The 24,751-nt window shown below is 43.1% G+C and overlaps 1 protein-coding gene and 1 pseudogene across 2 annotated transcripts in view; both read left to right on the top strand.

Moving 5' to 3' along the window:
* MYO5C (myosin VC) overlaps positions 1–24,751 on the top strand; it is a 1,024,918-nt gene that overhangs the window by 680,749 nt on the left and 319,418 nt on the right. For both annotated transcript variants that reach the window (XM_085644174.1, XM_085644175.1), the window contains exons 27-28: positions 20,708–20,771; positions 24,062–24,142. In XM_085644174.1, the coding sequence (XP_085500300.1) occupies positions 20,708–20,771; positions 24,062–24,142 (145 nt within the window). The remainder of the gene's footprint in view (positions 1–20,707; positions 20,772–24,061; positions 24,143–24,751) is intronic.
* Positions 18,057–18,674, top strand: LOC146860306 (complement C1q-like protein 2 pseudogene; annotated as a pseudogene).

The following is a 24,751-nucleotide window of genomic DNA, read 5'->3' on the forward strand; positions in this document are numbered from 1 at the left end:
GTGACAGGGTGTTTCCTGGAAGTGTATGGATACTGACTAGGGAATTGAAGGTGTGAAAGACAATTGTGTAGGTGGTTAGAGGACTGCATGCATAGTGGATAGGGGTTTGAAGCAGTCCATATACTAAGGCATGGGTCACTGGATGAGTACTTGGGTACTGACTGAATGATTAGAGTACTGCAAGAAGAGTGCCTCGGTGAATTTATTAGGGTTTGGCACAGTGAATGGATTAGTACATGATGCTTAATAAGGTCACTAGAGGAGTGCAAGGGGAGTGACAGGGTGTTTGCTGGAAGTGTATGGATACTGACTGGGGAATTGAAGGTGTGAACACAAGTGTGTAGGTGGTTAGAGGACTGCATGCATAGTGGATAGGGGTTTGAAGAAGTCCATGTGCTAAGGCCTGGCTCACTGCATAAATACTTAGGCAGTGACTGAATCATTAGAGTACTGGAAAGAGAGTGTCTTGGTGAATTTATAACTGTTTGGGTTTTGGCACAGTGAATGGATTAGTACATGGTGTTGAATGGGTCACTAGAGGACTGCAAAGGGAGTGACAGGGTGTTTCCTGGAAGTGTATGGATACTGACTAGGGAATTGAAGGTGTAAAAGACAAGTGTTTAGTATGTTAGAACACTACATGCATACTGCATAGACATTTGAAGCAATCTATTTGGTACTTAGAAACTGACTAAATAATCAGACTACTTCTAGGACAGTGCTTAGGTAAAACTTTTAAATTTTCAGTTCTGCCACAGTGAACAGATTAGTACATGGTACTGCACCTTAGTGTCAAACCCTGACTCATGTTATCAATGCATTAGCTTCTAATGCTACTAAAACTTGACAACATGACAGGTTTTAAAAGAGTTATCTGCTAACAAATACACGATGTTACCAGATGTTTCTCTCACAGTGGTTCCCAAATGCACACAGACTCACAGTGTGATTCTAGACAACAATCACTATACCTAGGAGATAACCAAAAATCATTCACTACTGTGGAAGTGGTAAGGGAACTGCACACAATCTTCATATTTCAGGACTGCACTTTTGTGTCAAAGCCTGACTCATTTAATCAAAGCATAAGCAAAGACTGGCTTCTAATGCTACTAAAACTTGACAACATGACCGGTTTTAAAATAGTTATCTGTCAGCAAATACACGATGTTACCAAATGCTTCTCTCACAATCCTTACCCAAATGCACACAGACTCACAGTGTGATTTTAGACAATCAACACTATCCTAGGAGTTTGCCAAAACTCATTCACTAGTCTAGAAGAGTTAATGGAACTGAACACAATCTACATATTTAAGTACAGCACATCAGTTTCAAAGCATGACTCATGTAATCAACGCATAAGCGAACACTGGATTCTAATGCTACTAAAACTTTACAACATGACAGGTTTTAAAACAGTTATCTGTCAGCAAATACACAATTTTACCAAACGCTCCTCTCACAGTGGTTCCCAAATGCACACAGACACATGGTGTGATTCTAGACAAGCACCACTATCCCTAGGAGTTTACCAAAACTAATTCACTACAGTGGAAGTGGTAAGGGAACTGCACACAATCTACATATTTCACGACTGCACTTTAGAGTCAATGCCTGACTCATTTAATCAACGCATAAGCAAAGACTGGCTTCTAATGCTACTAAAACTTAACAACATAACAGGTTTTAAAACAGTTATCTGTCAGCAAATACACAATGTTACCAAACACTTCTCTCACAGTGGTTCCAAAATGCACACAGACTCACAGTGTGATTCTAGACAACAGCCACTATCCCTAGGAGTTTACCAAAACGTATTTACTACTATGGAAGTGGTAAGGGAACTGCACACCATGTGCATATTTCAAAAGTGCACTTTTGTGTCAAAGCCTGACTCATTTAATCAACGCATAAGCAAAGACTGGCTTCTAATGCTACTAAAACTTGACAACATGACATGTTTTAAAACAGTTATCTGTCAGCAAATACACAATGTTACCAAACGCTTCTCTCACAGTGGTTCCCAAATGCACACAGACACATGGTGTGATTCTAGACAAGCACCACTATCCCTAGGAGTTTACCAAAACTAATTCACTTCAGTGGAAGTGGTAAGGGAACTGCACACAATCTACATATTTCACGACTGCACTTTAGTGTCAATGCCTGACTCATTTAATCAACGCATAAGCAAAGACTGGCTTCTAATGCTACTAAAACTTAACAACATAACAGGTTTTAAAACCGTTATCTGTCAGCAAATACACGATGTTACCAAACACTTCTCTCACAGTGGTTCCAAAATGCACACAGACTCACAGTGTGATTCTAGACAAGCACCACTATCCCTAGGAGTTTACTAAAACTCATTCACTACAGTGCAAGTGGTAAGGGAACTGCACACAATCTACATATTTCAGGACTGCACTTTTCTGTCAAAGCCTAACTCATTTAATCAAATCATAAGCCATAACTGTCTTCCAATACTACTAAAACTTCACAACATGACAGGTTAAAACAGATATCTGTCAGCAAATACACGATGTTACCAAATGCTTCTCTCACAGTGGTTCCCAAATGCACACAGACTCACTGTGTGATTCTAGACAAACAACACTATCCCTTGCACTATACCAAAACACATTTCTTCATCTAGAAGGAGTACTACATTTTAGTGTAGAAACATAACTCATTTCACAAATTCATAAACAATGACTGGTTTCTAATTCTACCAAAATATAAAAACAGCACAGTTATCCGTCTGCAAATACATGAAAAACAAAAATGATTATCACAGAATGGTTTCTACATGCACACACACTGTCACTAAGATTGTAGAGAAAAAAAGTACTCCCTACACTTTAGCAGGAGAAATACATTAGTCTGATTAAAATCAAAATAGTCTACATACATCCCCTCACAATTAAATAACTCATCTTTCAAGTTCTTTTGTAGATTAAGAAGTATATCAGTCACTCACCATATTTTCTTTTACAGAATCTCTGCACTGTGCACCTCTCAGCAAAAACAAAGAATGGAAAAGTTTCCCTTTCATTTTCCACACATATCCATGTAAACATCAAATCACAATCCTTCACACATAAACTCAAAAGCAAACATACATTTCTATTGGTTAAACGTTTCAACCCTTTCCAACTGAAATACATTTCAACCCTTCCCCCAATCTGCCTTCTGCCAGTTACCATAGAAACAGGTCATGGAACACTGTACCGAGCACACAGGTCACAAGTTCAGCACACACAATGTTGCTAATCAAAACAGCAAGTGTGCTTGACTTCTCAACATATCAGCTTATCATATATAATGTTACTTACAATAAGTTTTTGTTAACCAGTAAGAATCATGCGTTTAAAAAACAGAAATATGCACCCTACCTTTCAGTGTAGAAGGTTGTCAAACAACCAATGATTTCTTGTCTTTTTTCAAAATTGCATCTTAGCCACCATTTTAGAAACATCTTACTTTCCAAACTGCCATTTCATTTACAGAGACCATCTGAGTGCATCCAGACCTCCCTTCAAGATGCTTAGAGTGTGGATTGTGGGACACAGCTATATTTTCTGGAGCCAAAGGTATGCAGAAAACAAAGGCATTCACAAAGACCTAGGTTTGCTAAATGTAGACATTAAATGGATTGGACAGAGAGGGTTAAAGTGGCACCAATTGATGCCATTGGTGAAATCCTTCATGCAAATCCAACACCCTGACCTCATAATAGTGCACTGTGGTGGCAATGACCTAGGCACTTTGACTGGGGTAGGGCTGGAAATGCTTATGAAGGACACCTTTGCAGAACTGATTTCACTGTTCCCTAAAACTGCCTTTGTGTATTCTAACATATGCCAAAGGCAGAAATGGAACTGGTCCGATCATTTTTGTCCACAGATTGAGAGAGCTAGGAAACATGTGAATACATCTGTTTCTGCTTTTCTCCGAGACTACAGAATGGGGTCCATTTACAATAACAATCTGCGCTTTCATATGCAAGAGATGTATAGGAGGGATGGAGTACACTTTACTGATGAAGGAAACAGAGTCTTCCTCAACAACTTTACACTCTGTATAGGTTCTTACTTATAAGTACCAAAAACTCAGAATGAACACAACGGCTCTTTTTAGAGCCACTCAAGAACAAAACAGTTAAGCTTAATCTTTATCTCCCAACAATTTCATTTTTTTTCCCTTGGATCCGTGAACCCACCGTGAGAGAATCCGTGCATCCAACGCGATAGGATGCGCGCACCGTGCGCGCATTTCGCCACTTTTTTTTAATAAAAAAAGGGGGGCCTAGGGGGTCCTTCTGGGACCCCCTAAGCACCTCTAGAGGGTCAGAGTATTTCCACTCTGCCCCCTTTATATGTTTTACACACTTTTTCCCCTTGGTTCTTCAGCCTCGCCTCTACCGAGGCAGAAAATGGCCGCCAACAGTTCCTGGTTTCGAATGTAGAGAGACACTCGACAGCCAATTAGCATTCAGCGCGCGATCGGGAGGGTGCGCGCTTGATTCGGGGAGGGTGCGCTTACGGTGCGTGTACGGTCCGCGGATCCTCCGCGGCCATAGATATGTATGTATTTTTAACTCACTCTAATTTTCTCAGGAACTACTGAACGGATTCACACCATATATGCAAAAGGCACGAGTCTGAACTGAGGACTACCTCTTTGCCAAATTTGGTGTCATTCCGTTCAGCGGTTCGGGCTGTAGCTGCGACAACAGATCCTATGGGAAATTGCATGGGGAAAATGCGTTTTGGGACCCCCCTTTTTTCTCAGCCCCCGCTTGACGAATCCCCTCGAGACTTTCAGGGTAGGAGCGGAGCATAGCGCCCCACCTATTTTGAAAAATTCGCGAGAATTCGTCAACCGGCGCCAAAGTTATTCCAAATAGAATGTTGCGGATTTCCTATGGAAACACGGTCCTAACTATAACTATCTACTGGCGATCGCCAGTAGATAATATATATATATATACATATATATATATATATATATATATATATATATGTATATATATATATATTATCTACTGGCGGTCGCCAGTAGATAGTTATAGTTAGGACCGTGTTTCCATAGGAAATCCGCAACATTCTAACTATAACTATCTACTGGCGACCGCCAGTAGATAATATATATATATATATATATATATATATGTATATATATATATATATTATCTACTGGCGATCGCCAGTAGATAGTTATAGTTAGGACCGTGTTTTCATAGGAAATCCGCAACATTCCATTTTGAATAACTTTGGCGCCGGTTGACGAATCCTCGCGAAATTTTCAAATAGGTGGGGCGCTCCGCTCCGCTCCTACCCTGAAAGTCTCGGGGGGATTCGTCAAGCGGGGGCTGAGAAAAAAGGGGGGTCCCAAAAACGCGTTTTCCCCATGCAATTTTCCGTAGGGACCTTTAGTCCGAGGTACAGCCCGAACGGCTGAACAGAATTACTTGAGGTAGTCCTCAGGTCAGGGAAGTGCCTTTTGCAGGTCTGGTGTCAATCTGTTCAGTAGTTCCTGAGAAAATCAAAAGTATAATCATATATATATGTGGGCGGAGCCTAACCACACATCTCATCCTGAGATCTGATTGGCTGTCAGCACTTCATCCAAGAAGTGTTGGCAGCCATCTTGGGACCAATATACATGATAGCACCTCATTAAAAAGCATTGTAGTTAATAGAAGGTTTTAAGACTTTAGTTACATTATAAATCATTTGTTGATGGTACCATACTCATTTTAGGAATTGTGGTATGTTCTAAGGTGATTTCACCATGTGAAAAAGCCTTCTGCTGGGATATCATGATTGAGAGAAAAATATTTTCTCATGCTTTTCCCACAGAGGTTTGGAAGGTGATCTATAAGCTAAACTGAGAGCTTATTTTCTGTAAATTCACATTATCTTTCTCAGTCATGTGAGAATGAAGTCTGACATTCTCAGTAAAACATGTACATCCAACACGGGCATAGACTGTCAGTTGATTCCTTTGTGTTCTACTGCAGCTTCCCAGAGTGTTCCAAAGAACAACTAGAGCTCTAACAGTCCTACTTATGATAAACATATGGCACACCTGAAGCCATCTTGTTTGGATTAAAGTGGTAACTCTTAAAACATTTAATTTAAAAAGGAACAAAATGAGGGGGTTCATTTTTCCATAAAAAGTATGATTAGTGCTGCAGAAAGAAAAATTAGGGCACATTTTGAGTGACTTCTCAAATCCTCTTCTATTTCATTAAAACATTCTGACATGCAGACTGAAACATGCACTTTCAATACCAGCAGCAGTTTTCCCTGGTGAGCAGTAGCTTTACTACAGTGATCTAATGAACAAAAAGAGTGCTAACATTCTGAATTTATGGCAAATGTGTGACACATCTGAATGCCTTCTTGATGGAATCAAAGTAAAAAACTGAAAGTATTTCCTACTGAGGAGACTACAGTAAATGAGGAAATTAGGAAACTTCATAACAAATAAGTCTCCCAAGATGGCCACCAGAGACAAAAGAGCCCAAATGTAGCACAAATATCACCCAGATGTAGCCCAAGTATAGCCCAATGACAGAATGTCCCAGAGTGTTCTTAAAAACAACTAGAGCGCTTACTGTCTTCATTATGACAAAAGTATGGCACACCTGAAGCCATCTTGATTGGAATAAACTGGTAACACTTAAAACATTTAATGTAAAAAGGAACACAATGAGGGGGTTCATTTTGCCATAGAAATTATGATTAATGCTGAAGAAAGAAAATGAGGGCACATTTTGAGTGACTTCTCAAATCCTCTTCTATTTCATTAAAAAATTCTGACATGCAGACTGAAACATGCACTTTTAATACCAGAAGCAGACTTCCATGGTGAACAGTAGTTTTACTACAGTGATCTAATTAGCAACTAGAGTGCTAACATTCAGAATTTATGGAAAATGTGTGACATATCTGAATATCTTCATGATGGAATCAAAGTAAAAAACTGAAAGCATTTCCTACTGAGGAGACTGCAGTACATGAGGAAATTAGGAAACTTCATAACAAATAAATCTCCCAAGATGGCCACCGGAGACAAAAGAGCCCAAATGTAGCCCAAAATCACCCAGATGTAGCCCAAATATAGCCCAATGACAGAAGTGTGCAAAACACTTATTATTTTGTGTTTTTGCAGTGTTATATAGTGCAGACTTGTCAGGTATTGGAGTGCTTTACATGAGCATTGGTTACATCACACAAGAACAAATTCATTTTGGTTGTAGACATGGGGAGACTAAGTGATTTGACCAGAATCACAGAATGTCGAGCTGAAGCAGAAACTCCAACCTGGTTCCCCAGTTGCAAAGTCTGCAGTTCTGGAAGTAACACCACATCCTCTCCCCTAAGTGCAACATTTAATCAAGTGGTCAACTGGATAAAAACACATAAAGATAACAAATAATTTAAAAGTGCTTTGTCGCTATTTGAAAACTCAGAAAATATGTCCTTATTTTAGTCTTTTAGAGCACTAACCATAATTTTGATGCCAATAAGACCCTCTCATATATGTAATTTCTAAAGGAAATGCTCTAGGTTTTACAGTTTTGATTACATCAAGATGACGTCAGGCGTTCCACACTTTTGTAATAAATATAGAATGTTAGCAATCTAGTTGTTCATTAGGATACTGTTGAGAGGCAGAGGCCAGGGGCATGGACTCTGAAAATTGAAGGCAGGTAGGAGGGTGCAAAGGCAACAATTTAACCACACTGAGCAGGCAGGAAGGGCCGTGGCAGCACAACAGACTATGGAGGGCAGTGGAAAGGGGGGCAGGGGCAACAAACCAACAATACAGGACTTGCAAGAGAGGCTGTGGCAATGTAATAGACCATTGTGGGCAGGCAGAAGGAAGAGGCAATGGTAGTACAACCATACATGCCAACAGACCCGATTCAGCCAGGAAACGTCAAATGTTTTTAAGCTCAAATGGGCTTTATTTGATCTGTCTCCTGTCTACAATCTCCTCTTTTTCAATGTAACTCAAAGGGGAAAATCAATACCCAAGGTTTTTTTCAAAATCTCCCTCTTACCAAGTTCAAAATGTTCGCAAGTATGGTACATTGGATCATGGTAGGAAATGGGGTAGGGACATGGACTTGGATAACAGAGGACTGGAGGGACATGGAGAGGTGCACCAAACTGACCCTGCAGGGCAGGCATCAGGGTTTGCAGTAGCACAATACACCACACAGGGCATGCGGGACGGGAGTGCAGCACAACAATCCATAGAAAGCAAGAGGGAGGGGACAGGATCATGCACATGGACAACAGAGCACAGAGGGGCAAGAGGCAATGGTAGCTAGCTGACCATAATGGACAGACAGGAGAGAAAGCTGCAGCATAACAGACCATAAAGGGCAGGAGGGACGGATCAGGGGCATTACAATGGAACAGACAAGCCAGGAGGGAGGGAGTAGGGGTCTGCACATGTAAACAGAGGGAAGGGGGCAGGGCAGGAGCAGCAAGATAGCCATGGAGGTCAGGCAGGATGGGCACTAGAAGCAAGACACACCATGAAGAGCAACACTGAGACTGTGATGGCATACACACAGACCATGGAGGGAAGGTGGTAGGGGGTCAGGGACAGCTAACTGACCACACAGGGAAGGTGGGAGGGGCCATGGCAGCACAGAAGACCTTGCATGGCAAGTGGGAGGGTTAGTGGCAGCACAATGGCTATGATGGGCAAGAGGGAGGGTGCAGGGGCATGCACAAAGGACGATGGAGGATAGAAGGGAGGGTCAGGACCTGTGCACAGACAAGAAAGTTCAGGGGAAGGGGCCTCACAACAGACCGCACGGGGCAGGCAGGAGGAGCAGTTGCAGCACAACAGACCAGGGAGGGCAGAAGGGTGTGGCAGTACAATGAACCATGTAGGACAGGAGGAAGAGGATAGGGGCATGGCATGTGGACAGGCAGGGTGGAGGTGGCAGGGACAGGTTACAGTCATCTGACAATGCTAGGCAGGTGGGAGGGGAGTGGCAGCTCAGCAGAACACTCAGAGTAGATAGGAGTGGCAGGTCCATGGAACATGGTGGGCAAAAAGGATGGAGCAGGGGCATGCACAAAGACATCGGAGGGCAGGGGGAAGGAGAATAGGGGCAGCAAGCTAAGCACAGAGTTTAAGCAGGAGGTCAATGATGGGGCATAGAATTGGGCAATGGAGGGCAGGAGGAGTGGACTGGCACATCATACTAAATTGAGGGCTGTGGCAGCACATCAGACCATGCATGGCAGGAGGGAGGAGGCTAGTCCATGGATTCACACAACAGAGGATAGGGAGGAGGGGGATGGGGCAGCAAGGTAACTGTTCAGAGAAGGCGGGTATTAGGAACTTTATTGTTTTTAAAACGTGTGTCTGTGCGAACTACTTAAAATATGAACAAGTATGCAGCATAATCTCACTTTTATTCAGGAAGAAGAGGACGTTTGTGACTGTGACTCCGGGCTAACTTGGCAGAAACACCCCCTGACCCTCCATCCCCTATCGCAAAATGTAATGCCCGTGAAAAGGGTAGGTGAACACAGTGTTATATAGAACATAGTCCTGAGAGCACGATTGAAAATGAAAACTAGATATAGTGTATGGTATAAACTATGCACCAAAAAGTGTGATATAAGATGAACCGGGCGTGAAATATAATATGCAATACATTGTGCGCAATTACAGATTCATTGGAGAGTGCCAGATAGCACAGGCACTAGCGCGTGCTATGCGATATGCGCCTTGGAGTGTAATATGCACAGGGCAGTGTTGTGTAACCTAACTAGTCTCTAAAGTTGTAATATAAAATATGTGCTGGGGAGTGTAACGTTGCATATGCACTGTGACAAAGATATGGATCCCAGATTGTAATATGTATGGCATAGCACTGTGCGTTATAACATAGGCATCGAGGAAGGCACGTTAGATGGGGCAATATAACCCGTGCGAAGACAAGTGTGGCATGACATATTCACGGGGTGGTGTTACAGTGCACATGGGCTAGAGAGTGTCATAGCATATGCACTAGCTAGTGGAATACAACACAGAGGTGTGTGGCACTCAGCAGGCAATGGTGGGTGTAACACAGCATTGGGCTCTGCCAGGAGCGCGCTGTGACTCTCAAGTGATGTTCGTTCCCTTTCCAGAGAGTAAAATAAAAAGTATTACACATCCGGCAGTGGATGTGTGTTTTATTAACCGTGAGGGGGGTTTCTTGCATAGTTATGGTCGAATTTTTGTCGAATCCCCTTTGAATGGCTTGGTGTGCATGTGCATTAAATGTGCCCATCAATAGCTACCCATGTTTGTATAAATAAACGACAAGGGTGTCTACCGGGATTAGGCACGGTAGGGCATCAGACATGTCAGAGCTTCACTAGTGGTGTAAATACATTCCATGTGTATTCATTGTATGCCTAGTCACCTTTTAATGAATATCACGCAAATCGTCATGGTGATAGGTACGTACGGTTTGTCCAGCATGTCCTAGGTGTGTCTATAAATATATATTTTTTTAAAATAATAAAAAACAGTGGCCGGCCCTGGGGATTGGGGTCAAAAAAATATAATTAGGAGACAGGCCCTGGGGGATGGGGTCATCAGGGCCAATAAATTAGAATAAGAAGGGGAACCACACAGCCCCCCTTCTTAAAAAAATATAGTTAGGAATTAGCATTTAAAAAACCTCAGAAATTCACTGAAAAAACCATAGGTTTCAGGGGTGTTATAGTTAGCTGGACTTTTCACTTGTACAAAACCATTGAAATTCCCCGTTATAGTTAGTTCAGCTAACTATAACTCGCGCGCCCGCAATGCACTGCTGATGACGTCACATATTACATCACTCATGACATGGTCAGTGACATCACTGATGACATCTCAAATGACATCACTGATGACATCACTGATGACATCATCCTTGTGATAGAGTGGCAGACCTCCTCTCACCCTAATATAACCTTTGATACATACATTCAAAAATAGAGACCAAAATTTTCAAAACAATGGACATACCAATACCAGTTACAACAACCTCTTCAGTAATTCTAAGATCCACATACACATCCACTCATTCACCAACAGTCCTATACAGTCACTCATACATGTACTCACTCATCATATGTACTCATACACCTATACATCCTGTTACACAATGCCACTCATCCATAGAGTTACTCACATACATAGTCACTCATGCTAATAAAGAATTCAAGGCACCGGGGCTGGACAAGTTACCCGGTGATCTGTTCAGATATCACCCTGACATTTGGGCCCCGTACTTTCTAGTCCTTTTTAATGCCATCTTGGGAGGTATGGCGATCCCTTTCTCCTGGTTAGGGGCTGAAATAGTTCCGATTTATAAGAAAGGGTCCCCCTTGAGTCCTGCAAATTATAGGCCTATCAGCCTGATAGATGTTCCCCAGAAGCTTTTTGCGGGCCTCATTCTGAACCACCTATTAGACTGGGTCGAGGAAAATGACATCTTGAGTCCCTTGCAGGCTGGCTTCAGGAGAAACACATCGACCATGGACCAGATCTTCCGCCTAGTTCTCCTCTACTGGAAGACGGTGAGGATCGAGGGCGGGAGATTGTACATGGTCTTCGTGGATCTGAGGTCAGCCTTTGACCTAGTCCCGCGCAGGAAACTCTGGGAGGTGTTGGAGAAGTTAGGTATTCCCCCCCAGCTACTTAACATCTTGGTCAGGCTGCATGAGAACAACTATGCGCAAGTTAGGTGTGGGAAGGATGGTAGACTCTCATCCAGGTTTCCTGTGTGCCGAGGTGTGAGGCAGGGTTGTGTCTTGGCACCGACCCTGTTTTGTTTATTCATCAATAATGTCATCTCACATCTGGAAAACGTCAAGGATAACGACGCCCCCTGTTTGGCAGGTAGGAGGGTTCCGGCAATCATGTTCGCCGATGATACCCTCCTCCTTTCAAAATCGCCAATGGGGATCCAGAGGATCCTGGATGGTTTTGGTCTCTTCTGCCACCAGCATGGGTTGGAGGTGAATACAGAGAAGACCAAGTTTATGATCTTTAACCCACCAACTAAAACTAGGCCTAATCCTACCCTGGGGACCGTTAGCCTCGAGAGGGTGTCCACCTTCACATATCTGGGGGTTATATTGCAGGAAAACTTGGCATGGGACCGACAGATAGTACGATCCAAGGCTAAACTATCCCAACTCTCGGGTGCAATCCTGAAAGTGGCTAACACTTCTTCCTTCAAGCCCATAAGCCCGGCCCTTGAAACCTATAAGACCCAGGCCAAGGCAGCGGCCATGTATGGCAGTGAGCTATGGGGACATAAAACGGTGAAGGGTCTATCAATAGTGGAAAATAGCTTTCTAAGGCGCCTTCTAGCCCTTCCAAGTGCCACGCCACTCCAGCCTTTGAGAATGGACATGGGTCTCCCCCCTATCGCAGAGGAGCTTGTGACAAAGCCAGTGAAGTTCTGGCACAGGCTCTGGTCTACGGACGAACTCCATCATTATAGGGAGGATCTTACCCATGTCATGAGCTTAAATTCTAGCGGTAAAATCCCCTGGCTCACCTTCGTGGAAAACGAACTGTCTGGCATTAATCTCCGCGTTCTGTGGGAGGACCCTGTACGAGGCTGCCGTGCAATTTCGCGCAAGGCTCTGGCACAAATCTATAAAGCCAGGTCCCTTGAACATTTGACGGCTGCTCAAAATAGTGGCACCTTAACCCTGCAATTTTTAGAATCCAAAAATTCTTATGTTTTCGAACCTTTTATGGATTTTATCTTTCCCATCCTGGCAAGGAAATTGTATGTTCAGTGGAGGTATAGCACACTACTTATTAATTCATACACTTCGAAGTGGTCAAATGGGGGCGATAAAATATGTCCCTGCTGTAACAACCATGTGGAAGATGACCCCCATATTTTGTTTGTGTGCCCTGCATACCAAAGGCCCAGAAAATATTGGATAGCGCCAATCTGTAAGAACCTGGGATTCAGAGAGTTTGCACAAGCATACAGGATTTTGAAAACTAGTACCCTGGGCCACATTGTGTTTGCTGTTTCCAAATTTCTTATGGCCATTTGGTTGATTAGAAGGAAAAAATTGTCTGAAGCTCCCTGAACTTTTTAAAGAATCTTTTAAATGTAATTTTAACTCATTCATTGCTGGGAGAGTCGTTTTTACTTAAATGTATTTTAATAATGTTTTATTGTCTGTAATGTTTTTATTGTGTCTTTTATGGTCTATATGACCGAAATAAAGAATTTTTGGATTGGATTGGATTGGAATAAAGAATCAAACATACATTTACTTGCATATACAGTTATACACACACCACCACACTTACTTCTATGGAAACTTACACATACTTAGTCTTTTAAACAATCACTTATAGAAACACATATTTATTCATACAGGAACTCTTTCAATCTCTCACTCTCACATATACTCACTTATATACACCAATAGTCACATATACTAGTTTAAAACATATGTAGTTACTCATAAAGACACTATTGAGACAGTCATTCACTCACTAACACACCCATACACACACTCATCCACCCATACAGTCCTGCACACATGCTGTCTTTAACACATACAGTGAGTCACTCATTCATGCACCTATGCACTATGTAATACCCCCCACCGAACCATGCAGACACTCAGACTGATACTCAAAAAAACAACTAATAACCTATATAGACACCCATGTAGCTACTCACCAACCTATGCAGCCACTTATACACAAAGTGAGAGACTGATACAGATATTTACATATTTAAACACTAGTCACTAAGCCATGTATTCACTATGATACACTTAATCAGTCAGTTACACAATCAATTTTTCAAAAACAAATCATCCATTTAGACACTTATATACCAATTTATTCTTCCATCGACCTTGAGATATACATATATAAAACATATTTAATTTTCAGAAAAACACACATTCACTGGATGATGTCATCAGTGATGTCATCAGTGATGTCATTTGAGATGTCATCAGTGATGTCATGAGTGATGTCACTGACCATGTCATGAGTGATGTAATATGTGGCGTCATCAGCAGTGCATTGCGTGCGCGCGAGTTATAGTTAGCTGAACTAACTATAACGGGGAATTTCAATGGTTTTGTACAAGTGAAAAGTCCAGCTAACTATAACACCCCTGAAACCTATGGTTTTTTCAGTGAATATATATATATATATATATATATATATATATATATATATATATATATTCAAAATAAAATAGCATATATTATGGCCCGCAACCACAGAAAATTAGGATTTGTGGGCGCAATCAGTGAAAATATTCAACAGACAGCCATGACCTAGAGTATTTTCAGCACGGAATTATCCTCAATGCCTGCGAGACCCATGTCTGCTCTCTGAATTTTATGCTTTCTCTTTTTACAGCAAGCTTTCACCGTATAATCTGCCTTCCCTTGTGGCTGCTCACAGTAGGGAAAAAAACTCACTTCCCTCCTCGAGCAATCTCTGCAGCCTGAGAGAAACATCGTATTCATATGGTTATCAATATCAAGATAGGCCCCTTTGGAGAGACAGTAGCATAGCAAAGGTGCCATGGGCCCATCCAGGCAAGAAAAATGCCCCCTTGCCAAGGCTGGGTAGAAAGTGATTACTACAATTAGGGGTTAGGTTCTCTTTTCACAAACCTTGAGTGTCGGGGCCACCTCACCTGCAGTGCCATTCATAGCTAAGCCCATTCACGGCGAGTCTCCCCAGCCTGGACGCACCCTCGACTCTCTCACGCACCCTCGACTCTCTCACGTTAGAATCTCAGGAGACGGGGCCGAGGTCTCAGACTCGCGGGAAAGGTGATGTTTGACAAGTTATAAGGCTGAGACACGTGGGCTTTCAAGTGGAGATGCAGCGCCCAAGCTTACCTGTAGTTGAGCTGGGCACTGACGCTGCAGGCTGAGAGGACCGAAGGCTGCACCTGACAGAGCTTTATTTACCCTGCTGCGTATAATCGGAGAGAGACTCTTCACAGGGAAAACCGCAAAAAACGTATTACAGTCGCTCTTTTACTAACTGTCCATGCTTTATCTGTGGCGCGTCATGCAGCACGGCTTACGCTTCTAAGCACTGCCACTAACGGTGTTACAATAGCCCTGTGTAATGGTACTTCACTATTAATGTGTGAGATTGTTGCAGGTTGTGGACTGCCGCACTCATTTGTTGGGGCAGGGGTTTATTTTGAATCATCAGACTCACCCTAACATACAGAAAACAGAAAAGAGGAATAGAAGGATAGGAAAACATGAAAATGGGGGAAAGCAGGGATAAAAAAATAACTTGCAAGTTATGGGTGGTGGAAGGAAGACACAGGCGGTGGAATTAAGACAAAGGCGCCCTTGGTATTCAAAAGCTGCAATCCCGGGCAGCGCTGGCACCGGGCGCCCAGCAACAACTTTGGGTGTCTAGCTATATATACACTGACCAGCTTTTTTGTTTCGTTTTCTTAATAACTATTGCGTTCTTTAACGAATCTGATCCGTTTTGATATGGTAGGTGGCTTGCTGATTTGTGAGGGGTATTAAAATTAAAGGTGGGGGAGGTCAAAAAAGGTGTTCTATCCTATTCTAACACTCAAAGGATCTTTCCCTCTCCTCTGCAGAATAAAACAGCTAAATTAACTTCCGTCAAACTTAGCATGAAAGTGAAACTTTACTCGAGAGAGTGGCTTTGCTTGTTAGTTTGGTCTAAATCCGTTCAACAGTTTTTGAGACAGCAAAGTTTAAAAAGTGTTTCAGCGTGAGTATGAAGGGATTACGTCAGCATCTAACAGGGGCATTAAATCAGCATTGCAATAGCTGTGCGCATCATGGTTTGCACTTTGTGTGTTTTGAATGAATGGATAGATGTGCATATGTGTTGCCAATTAAGCAGGGAGTACTGGACTAGGGTTAAACGAGGCTGACATGGTTTGTACTTCTGTCATCTGGCCAAAATGCATCTGATTTCGATGTCAGGCGCTTCTTCATGCTCGGACAGCTCCTCGCGCTTCTTCACTCTCGGATAGCGCCTCGCTCACATCCCACTCCATTTCCGCAGGGGTTTCGCTCCATTACTTGTTCCTCGGCCCTCCATCAGAGCGTCTTCCCCATCTCTATAAAGGCACTTGTCTCGTCCCTCGCTCCCCCCGTCGCCCTTTCTCTCTTGCTCCCTCGCCTGTTTTGGGGGTTTTCCTGAAGTCTCTCACTCCGTTTTCTTTCCATCATGTTTCATTCCTAGCACTCTCTTCATTGTCATCTCTTTCCGGTGTCTTTTGCCTTTAGTCTCTCCTATGAGTCCCATTTCCCTCCCACACCATAGACTCCCTCTGACCCGAGAGTCTTTACGTCCTCACAGTGCCCTGCTCAAAGCACGTGTCTCTTGTAAGCGCCTTCTCTCTGCTGACTCCTACTCGGGCACTCTTGCTTTGTCCTTCATTCTCTCTCCCGTCACTCATTTCTCACAAATTCTTAAGACTTTTACTCACCGCTCTCTTTCCCTTATTTATTGTTTCTTCTTCTCTACCCGTTGTTCTTTCAGCATATCTTTCCCTCTACATACCTGTTTCTGTCTCTCTCACCATCTTCCCTTTCTACCCCCTGTCTTTATCTGCTCCCTTTCTGTCTTACCCAGTCCCCCGTTCTCTGAACTCTTTGGTATCCACCTGCCTCTAGCTGCCTCCTCCTTTCTCTTAACCACACTCACGTCTCTCTATTCGAATCGTATCTGTTCTTTGCTTCTGTGATCCATATCTCCCTTTCTTTAATGTATCGATCCTCAAAATCTAACTCTAGTCTTATTTCTCTTTTTCTTGCCCCTTGGTTTAGTATCTACATTTTATTCCTCAATACATTTTCATTCACTAACCATCTCTCTCGTTTTAGCTCCTTTTTCAGTCATCCTTTTTAGGAGCATGCAGTGCCATTCTGTCCGTCTGATTACCTGCAGATCTGCCAGTCTGTCTGTCTGTCCTTCTATCAATATATATGGTTGTACGGTCCATGCGTTACGTGCTTTACTTAACTAACACGTGATGCTAATGGACACTATGCTTGAAACAATCAAATATCTCGTCTCCATGTCTATCTCAGTGTTCTGAGTGGTATGTATTTGGCAGCTTTAATGTAATTCAATAATTTGGAATTTCCAATGCATTTCAGTTTTTTGCTCAACAAATTGATTTCTATTGGGATCTCTGTGGAAATCTCTTCTGATATATTTCCTAGCTGCTTATCTATCTATCTATCTATCTATCTATCTATCTATCTATCTATCTATCTATCTATCTATCTATCTATCTATCTATCTATCTATCTATCTATCTATCTATCAGATTATATCTACTGTATCGCAGTCACTCCAGTATATTCCCTCCTTGTTTGAGTTTCATTTTCCCCTCTCTCACTCTTCAACACCACTTTTTAAGTATCTTCTCACCTCCCTTGAACCCCCCTCTATCTAAATCCTTCCTTTCACTTACTTTATTTATGCCCATCCTTTGCCCCTCCTTCTACCTATCTTTCCACCAGCTGCCTCCCACCTCCATCAGTTTCCTGTCAGCCTCCCTCACTCTCTCGCCAGTCACTTTCTTTAGCCCCCCGTCCCTCCCCCATCTTCTTCCCATCCTCTCTCAGCCCTCTCTACCCCTTCTCGCTATCTTCCCGCCGCCTCGCAGGTGTGTTCCACTAGTGAGTGTACTAGTGGGCTCGGGCAAGTGCTGTCACCATGAGTTGCCGCCTCCCCCTCTCTTTGAAGCAGAGCGGCAGTGGCAGGCTGAGGCTGCCCGCGGACACCGCACGTTCAGCTTGAGGTCACAGCAAAGTTACTGGGCATCAGCAGCACCGGGGGGTGCCCAGCTTCCCGTGGCTTGGCGGGCTCCTGCTTCTGTCTGGTGGGCGCCACTCGCAAGTGGCCATCATTACTTTGCACATTAAAGATTACTTGTTGGCCCTCGCTTCCCTGTCCTTCAGAGGAAGCGCCTGATCGTTGCTGTGCTCGGCATCATCATGGTGCTGCTGCTGCTTGTTGCCATCCCATTCCTCATCCAGCCCCCCAAGGCTTCGGCTCACTACAAGATGATGGGGACCTGCCGCATGATCTGTGATCCTTATAGCACCAAGCAGCCCAGCAGCACGGCCGTGGAGGCGCTGCAGGACCTGAGCACCGTGCCCACTCCGCCTTTCATCCAGGGACCCAAGGGGGACGCGGGCAGGAAGGGGGGCCCAGGACCGAGGGTTCCCCCCGGAGAAAGGGGGTACCAGGGCAAACCGGGCTTCCCAGGACTGCCTGTGGCCGGGACAACAGACACCATGGGGGGGACGGTGACCACCTCTTTCAGCGGACCAAAAATCGCCTTCTACGTGGGGCTGAAGAGCCCCCACGAGGGCTACAAAGTGCTGAAGTTTGACGGCGTGGTCACCAACCTGGGCAACCACTACGACGAGTCCACGGGCAAGTTCACCTGCCAGGTGCCCAGGATCTACCTTTTCACCTACCACATCCTGATGAGAGGCGGGGACGGCACGAGCATGTGGGCAGACCTCTGCAAAAATGAGCAGGTGAGCAAGGGCTCTGGGGCTGGAGCAGGGGTGCGCCATGAAGGAGCTTGGAAAGCAGCGCCTTGAAGTGCGGGTGTCACAGACTGGGCACTGGGAGGAAGGAGCGCTAGGGCAGAGTCCAGAGAGTAGAGCAACAGAGACCGGACAGTAGGAGTATGGGGCAACGGAGAGCACTGGGGCAGAGTCTAGAAAGAAGTGGAACAGAGGCTGTTTAGTAGGAGTAAGAGAATAGGAGTAAGGGGCTGTGGTGGAACGCTGTGGCAGAGGTTTGACACCAGGGGAGCAGAGTCTGGGGAGTAAGAGGAAGTGTTGCTGTGGGATTATCCTCAGATGGGCAGTATCATCATCAATAATTGTTTACATAGCGCCAAAAACATAAGAGACATCAAAGCGCTTTGTGGATGTAGGGACCAGAGACCGTAATGTGGGGAGATCTCCAGAGAGTATGGGGAGCAGAAGCTGGGGGGACTGCTGGGGGTTAAGAGTGCAGGAGTCAGGAAAACGCATGCCCCCGAGACCTGGCCCACCCGGGGGCTTTTATTAAACGAAGAGTGGGAGCCCACGCTTCGTTTTGGTTTTTTCTGCGGCCGATATTCGCGCTGGGTGCGCAAATCTCGCCAATAAATAAAAAAATAAAAAAATGCTTTTTTTGGCCCTGGGGGTCCTTGTGGGACCCCCTGAGCAGGCCTAGCGGGTCAGGGTGTTTCTACCCTGACCCCTTTTCTTGCTGTATGCCTTTATTTTTCTCTTTTCTTGTGCCTCGGTTCTACCGAGGCACAAGATGGCTTCCAACACTTCCTGGTCTGGAGTGTTGACAGCCAATTAGAATAAAGCTTGTGATCGGGAGGGTGCGTAGATTCACCGCGGCCATGGATATCACTATCTTTATTTCCTAATTTCTCAAAATGTACTCAACGGATTTACACCATTTTTAAAAAGGACACTTTTTGAGCCAAGCAGTACATTTTTGCCAAATTTGGTGTAATTCCGTTCAGCAGTTTTGTCTATAACCGTGTCTAAACTTTCCTATGGGAAATTGATTTTTTGAACTCTATTTTTTGATTTTCTCAGGAACTACTGAACGGATTTACACCATTTAAAAAAAAGGTCTCTTTCTGAGCCAAGGGCTACCTTTTTGCACAATTTGGTCTAATTCCGTTCAGCAGTTCGGGCTGTAGCCTGTTCCAAAATTTCCTATGGGAAATAACATAGAGAAAACGCGTTTTGGGACCCCCTTTTTTCTCGGCCCCCGCTTGGTGAATCACCCCGAGACTTTCAGGATAGGAGCTGACCGGAGCGCCCCACCAGTTTTGAAGATTTCGCGAAAATTTGTCATCCGGCGCAAAAGTTATTGGGAAAAGAATGTTACGATTGTCCTATGGTAACTAGGTCATAACTATAACTACCTACTGGCGACCGCCAGTAGGTAATATATATATATTGTCTTTGGAAGATTTTGTACATTTTCTTGATATTTATATCTATATCTATTCGTGTGTAATGATATGTATATTTTAAATTATTTATACATATTTATTTTAATTAATAATGTATTTATTTAATATGTTTTACACACTAATATTGATACGAGTTCAATATATATTTTAGAATAATGTACACTGTTGATTTTACTTTTATTGCGTGGCAAAATGAAGGCAATATATTGCAATAACCTGTTTCAGTTAATGAGCATATACAAGAATTGATAGTGTTTCTTCTCTATTCATAGTCACGTTGGTGTTTCTTTCAGCAAGCATTTACATAAAAAACATGGCGTACTGCACTCTCTTTATGTGATCAAGGGCACTGGATGCCCGAAACACGTCATGGAGATGAGGAGTGAGAAATAAAGACATTGCCATTTAATTGCACTGGTGGTTCGTTTACTTACAGTTCGCCGAAAGGAAGTGCTGGGAGTTGTGTTGAATGCATATATATATATCTATATATATTTGTTTTTATGTTTTTTTGTGTAGTTTTGGCAGCATGTCTAACAAACATGCTTTGTACAAAGGTATTTGGTCTGGGTTATCAGAGTGTTACAATTAACATATAGATAAGTATGTCACTTACATAACTTTGTTTACTTTTTCTATCAGATAAGATGTCAGAATTTACACAACAAATTCTTGGAAGCTTTGAAGTTAAGGATGTTAAAAACAGGTAAAGTCATGCTGTAATGTGTACTCTTTTTCAGTATACATAGTGCCTCTGTGGGAAGGACTGTAAATCTCAGCCGCCCTCCAGTTCAGCTATAGTTTAAATGGCATTTTAGATGAGCATTGGGAGGGACAAAGTAGGAACAATAGAATCACACTAAACCCTTTCTAACACAAATCCTTGGCTCAACCATAGTAGCCTTCCTCCTGTGTCGAATTGATGCATCAATAACCTCACTGACCTCTCAGGCTCCCTACACATCCCAACCGAAGCCACTTCCCATGCTGTTGTCTGACAAGCAAAAGAACATTTTCCACATTAGTCCCACACCCAGAAAGGTCCACAGGCAGGCAATTTTAACACACCTTAAATGTAAGTCCTTGGCTGTTATTTTTAAGGCCATACATGCAAAAGACCCTGACTAAAGCAGGGATATTCTTCTTACTGGCCGAGCCATCAACTATCTAGTTTTGCTTTCTTGCTTTGGACAATGCTGTACTGAGGATTATACACTCACTCCTGTTCTTCAGTAGAGAAATTGAGAATGTGGATTTATCACTGCATCTCCTGGATTTGATCCCTTGTCTTCATTGCATATACGATGTAAGTAATGTAAATTATTGCCCCACAACACTCTCCTCTCACTCGATGGCTTTATACTTGTCTTTAATCCCATACAGTGCTCTATTGCTTTCTGTTTAGGCTTCTGCTTTAGAGATATAATATACATGTATGCATTACTATAGGCTTCATAATATGTGTTGCCATGTACAATATGCATATCTGTAACTGTGAAGTAACATGCCTCTCAGGGCATCATAAACATGCCACTCAGGCTAGTCTGAAAATGACAGAAGTTTGAACATGTATCTGAAGCTAGGAAAATGTTTCTCTGGCTGCTAGTTGCTGAGCAGATTGAATTGGAAGTCATTTGTCTTGCTCACCAGGCATTTTATGAAAGTTTCATGCACGACATGAGGCTTTAGGTGAGTTATAAGCTTCTCTATTTTATTATACAGCCAACTATACACCTATAACATTCATGCAGCTACATATGATGACTATGTTCCTTTAAAGCACTGATTTAAACTCCATGGAGAGTCCGGTGATCTATAAATAACCCAACCCCACAGAAAAGGCTTACAAGGGTGCCACTGTGGAGTCTGGGAGGCCGTGGAACGGGGCCCTAACCCCATCTAGATGCAAGTGTATGCGGGCTTGAACAGCAGTTCAGAAGTTGCTTTCTTTAGATGAGAGAGCGAGTAGCAGGCTCTCTTTGTGTGTTTTTGGCAATATGTGCTTTGAGGGTGAGGTTGGTGTCCAGGGTTAATTTATTTGACTTGACATTCTGTGAAAATCAGGGTTCGAATCTGTCAAGGTTCATGTAATTGTGTCAGGCTTGTACCGTTTCTTGTTTGCTGTTCTTGGCAAATAACAGCCATTATTTCTTAGTTGGGTTAAGCTTCAAGTAGGAGATGGATATCCAGGTCTGAATGATGTGCAGGCTGTGTTTGAGACAGTAGATGTGGGAAGCAAATGAGGCTTTTAAGTAGAGTTGTGTATCATTGTCATATTGCAGAATTTTGATGCTGTTATCTGTAATTGGAACACAAAGCGGCTCCATGTAAAGGCTGAAGATAACAGGAAACAGCAAAGAACCACTGGGGCCTCCGCAGGTGATTGGGATCTTTTGTGACCTATACATGCCCATGTGAACAAACTGGTGTTGGTTGGAAAGTTAGAAGACAAACTAGTGAAACACATAGCCAGTGAATCCCATTTGTGACTCCAGCGTGTTTATGAGGGCTGGACAGTCGACTGTGTCGAAGGGAGCTGAGAGGTCCAACAGGAGGGGTCATCTTCATCTATGGTTTCCATGCTGTGGTGTGATCTGAAGCCACACTAGTAGTCGTACAGGAAATGGCCAGCATTGATGTGGTCTTGGAGTTGAACATGGACTGTTTTTCAGTGACCTTGCCGATGACTGGTAGGTGAGTGATGGGCCAGTAGTTGCCAAGAATCATCAGTCTATTGTAGATTTTATTTTGGCTACGGGCATATCTGGCTTTTCTTGGGAGCTTACGAGAAGATGCCTTCAAGGAGGGAGGTATTGACAGTGGTAAGTAGAGGTAATAGGGCATTGAGGAAGGATGAGGGTAAGACAGCATCTTCATAAGAAATGGCTTTGAGGGAGTTGAGTATGTCAGGAAGATCTGTGAGAGGTATGGATGTGAAGGTTGACCATTGCCGGATTTACAGAAATAAGGTTAATAATGCGTCCAAAGCTAGAAGTTGTAAAAAAGGGCCCATACTTTTTGAATGAATCAAGTAGTACTTTCAGTGGCAGCATTAAAAATTATGATTTATGGAACTTTCTTTTCAGCAAAAATACTGTATTAACAAACGCGTGCTATTGCAATAATTGACTTGTGTTGAGGGAGGGTCGTTGTTAATTCTATGCTACTTCTACTATCTTAGCATATTTCGCTTTCTGGCCTTTATAGTCCTTGAAAGACTTATGCCGGTAATTAGTATGAAAGGCACGGAGCTGACACACCAAACATCCACCTTACTTAAATCTGCTTAGCAGGCCAAGATGTGTAAAGCAAAAAACCTATTGGGTTATACTGGGAAGTTGCAAGGTGGTGCTGCATGGATGTTGCTTAAGTTGGGGAGGGCGGGGTGCTAATTAACTGCTTGAGGTCATCTGCTATGGCAATTAGGCTACTCATGGCCACATGTGATGTTCCACAGTGTGAATAGATGGTCGTGTTTGTTTATGACTCTTAATTCAGAAAAAAAGAGACTGAAACAATGCCCAAAAAGCAAGGCATTCACAACAGATAAGTTAAGGTGTGAACAGCTATTGCAGCCACTGCTGTAAAGTCTCGGCCATGAGGAGCAGGTCGGTGACGCCCATGTATTGCATGCATAAAAAGCCAGATGTTAAAGGTCAACTGATGCATTAGACAGCAAAATGATTACTGATGACCCTACAAGCATAAATATAACCGGTCGCCAGCAAAATCTTAAATTGTATAATTCCACACCAACACACAACTTTAAAATAAGAGTTGTGGTTCTGGCACCAACACAAAATTCACCAGTTATGGACAACACGTGTGATAGTTTGCGCCATCCTCGAACTTGCTCTCGTTTTCCCCTTTCCTTGGTTTTAGGACTTTTTGCAAATTGGTGTTGCGGGCGGAGTAAGTTATGGCTTTACATTAAGGCCTGTGTTTCTGTAAAGCAAATGCATTTTTATATAAACTTTTTTTTGCTTAAATATCTAGATTGTCTCCCGAACATTTGGAACATCTGAACGAAGATGGGGAATTATGGTTTGCTTATGAAGGCATCAAGAAAGCCACACGGTCAGTAAACAAATGGTTTCATCACACAGAGTTATAAAAGTCCTTAACCGTATAAAGCAGATTGGATTATTGGATCCATGCTATGCCTTGAAGATTCAGTCTAAGCATGATTTTCCTAAGATATTATTTTTACATGCAGGTTTAAATGTAATAAGTCGGCTATGTTGTGAAGAGTTTGCAGCATAAACATTTGATTCCCGTTGTTATGCTTTAAAGCATTGTTTAAAAAATATATTTTCCAGCAGCAATCATATTTCCGATGACTGCCAGGGAATGTCCTCCTCAACCCCTTCCTTAACCTCGTCATACATAAATTAGGAAAATATGCCACATTCCAGTTGAATGTGAACACTTCTAAATGTAACTCATGCTAGCCTGACAGTGAACCTTCTCACCTGTATTACTGGGATGTGAACAGAGGCACCAAAATGTATAGCTGAATGCACGCTAACATCTGATGTAGAAAGAAATGCCCAATTCGCTTCTCGGAATTTGCAGACTGACCCGCTGTTTCATACATTAGCGAGGTATGTCTTGCAGGTAGTAGTGGAGTTCTTTACCCTGTAATTAAGAGTGGACTTACAGGCTTTCAGCCTATTTGAGGACTCT

This window comes from Triturus cristatus, chromosome 3_1 (assembly GCF_964204655.1).
Source record: "Triturus cristatus chromosome 3_1, aTriCri1.1, whole genome shotgun sequence".
NCBI lineage: Eukaryota > Metazoa > Chordata > Amphibia > Caudata > Salamandridae > Triturus > Triturus cristatus.